This window comes from Bison bison, unplaced genomic scaffold (genome assembly GCF_000754665.1).
Source record: "Bison bison bison isolate TAMUID 2011002044 unplaced genomic scaffold, Bison_UMD1.0 scf7180017864377, whole genome shotgun sequence".
In the NCBI taxonomy this organism is placed as follows: domain Eukaryota; kingdom Metazoa; phylum Chordata; class Mammalia; order Artiodactyla; family Bovidae; genus Bison; species Bison bison.
Window position 1 is genome coordinate 569,130 of NW_011494949.1, and position 1,159 is coordinate 570,288.

At 65.1% G+C, this 1,159-nt stretch overlaps 1 protein-coding gene across 1 annotated transcript in view; it reads right to left on the reverse strand.

Annotated features, from left to right (window-relative positions):
* The window catches only part of TERT (telomerase reverse transcriptase), a 17,458-nt gene that overhangs the window by 4,674 nt on the left and 11,625 nt on the right, over nt 1–1,159 (reverse strand). Inside the window, exons 7-10 of the mRNA XM_010857136.1 lie at nt 1,066–1,159; nt 713–798; nt 404–432; nt 74–106 (exon numbers count right to left, since the gene is read on the reverse strand). Of these exons, the coding sequence (XP_010855438.1) occupies nt 74–106; nt 404–432; nt 713–798; nt 1,066–1,159 (242 nt within the window). The remainder of the gene's footprint in view (nt 1–73; nt 107–403; nt 433–712; nt 799–1,065) is intronic.

The following is a 1,159-nucleotide window of genomic DNA, read 5'->3' on the forward strand; positions in this document are numbered from 1 at the left end:
GTGGTCAGCAGGTGGGCCGGCCACGGCGAGCCTCACGTTCACGTCATACACACACATGCACAGACACAGCCACACGCACACACAGGTGTGCACACACCACTCCCACCTGGGGGAATGCGAATCAACACATTTGTCACACCCCCCACGAAGCCCTGCCACACGCCTGCCCGGCCACACGCGGCACGACCCCGCTCCACGAGGGGTGGTGGCCCTGGGGAGGAGTCAGGCTCCAGGCCTTTCCCGCAAAGGAGGATCTCTTCCCCCTGGTGCCATGTCCACGCGTGTGCAGACCTGTGCTCTCGTCAGAAGTCGCCCTGCTGTGCAGTGGGCAGGCGTGCCTCCCCAGAAGTACGTATGAGTTTATATTTTACTGGAACTTCCTTGCCACAAGCATTGTAGTTACTTGGAATGTAATAATAACGAAGGTACATCCTTTAGGCAGAAAGTTCCCTGAGCCTGGAGCACGTTCACAACCCCTGAGATGGCCGTGGCCACGAGCCTGAAGCCCCCTGGACCCCTGCGACCCCCGGACCCAGAGGGGTCTCACACAGGCGCCACCAGAGCAGATGTGGTTTCACACACGTTAAGAGAACGACCAGCTGCCTTCTGAACCCGAGCACGTCCCGTAAGTGGAGGGCCGTGTGCTGCCGCCCTGGCCACGGGGCTGGGACGCCTCCTGGGCGCTGAGCGGGCAGGCGGGGCCCAGACCTACCTGCCCCCGATCCTGATGACGTGGCTGCGGACCAGGTGCAGGAAGAGGTTGAAGAGGCTGCTGCCAGGCTCGTTCAGGGAGCAGCTCTGCAGAGGCAGGTGGGCGAGGGGCTGGAGTGGACGCTGCTCTGGGCCGGCATGTGGCCCGGGGGAAGGGGCCCGCACCCAGAGGGAGGCGGCAGGGAGCCCCACGTGGCAGCAGGGAGCCCTGAGGGCCCAGGCCGCGCTGGGGAATCTGCTCACGCAGGAAGTGCGTCCCCACAGGGCTGAGTTGGGGGCGGGAGTAGGAGGAGGTGCCCAAAGGCACGGGCGCGTCTGCACTGGCCAGCCCACGAGGCGGGTGCCCACGCCCACCTGCTCGATGACCACGGCGTCCCTCAGGGAGCCCATCGCCTGCAGATGCTCCACGAGCTGCCTCAGGTACGGCTGGAAGTCCGAGAAGGTGGAC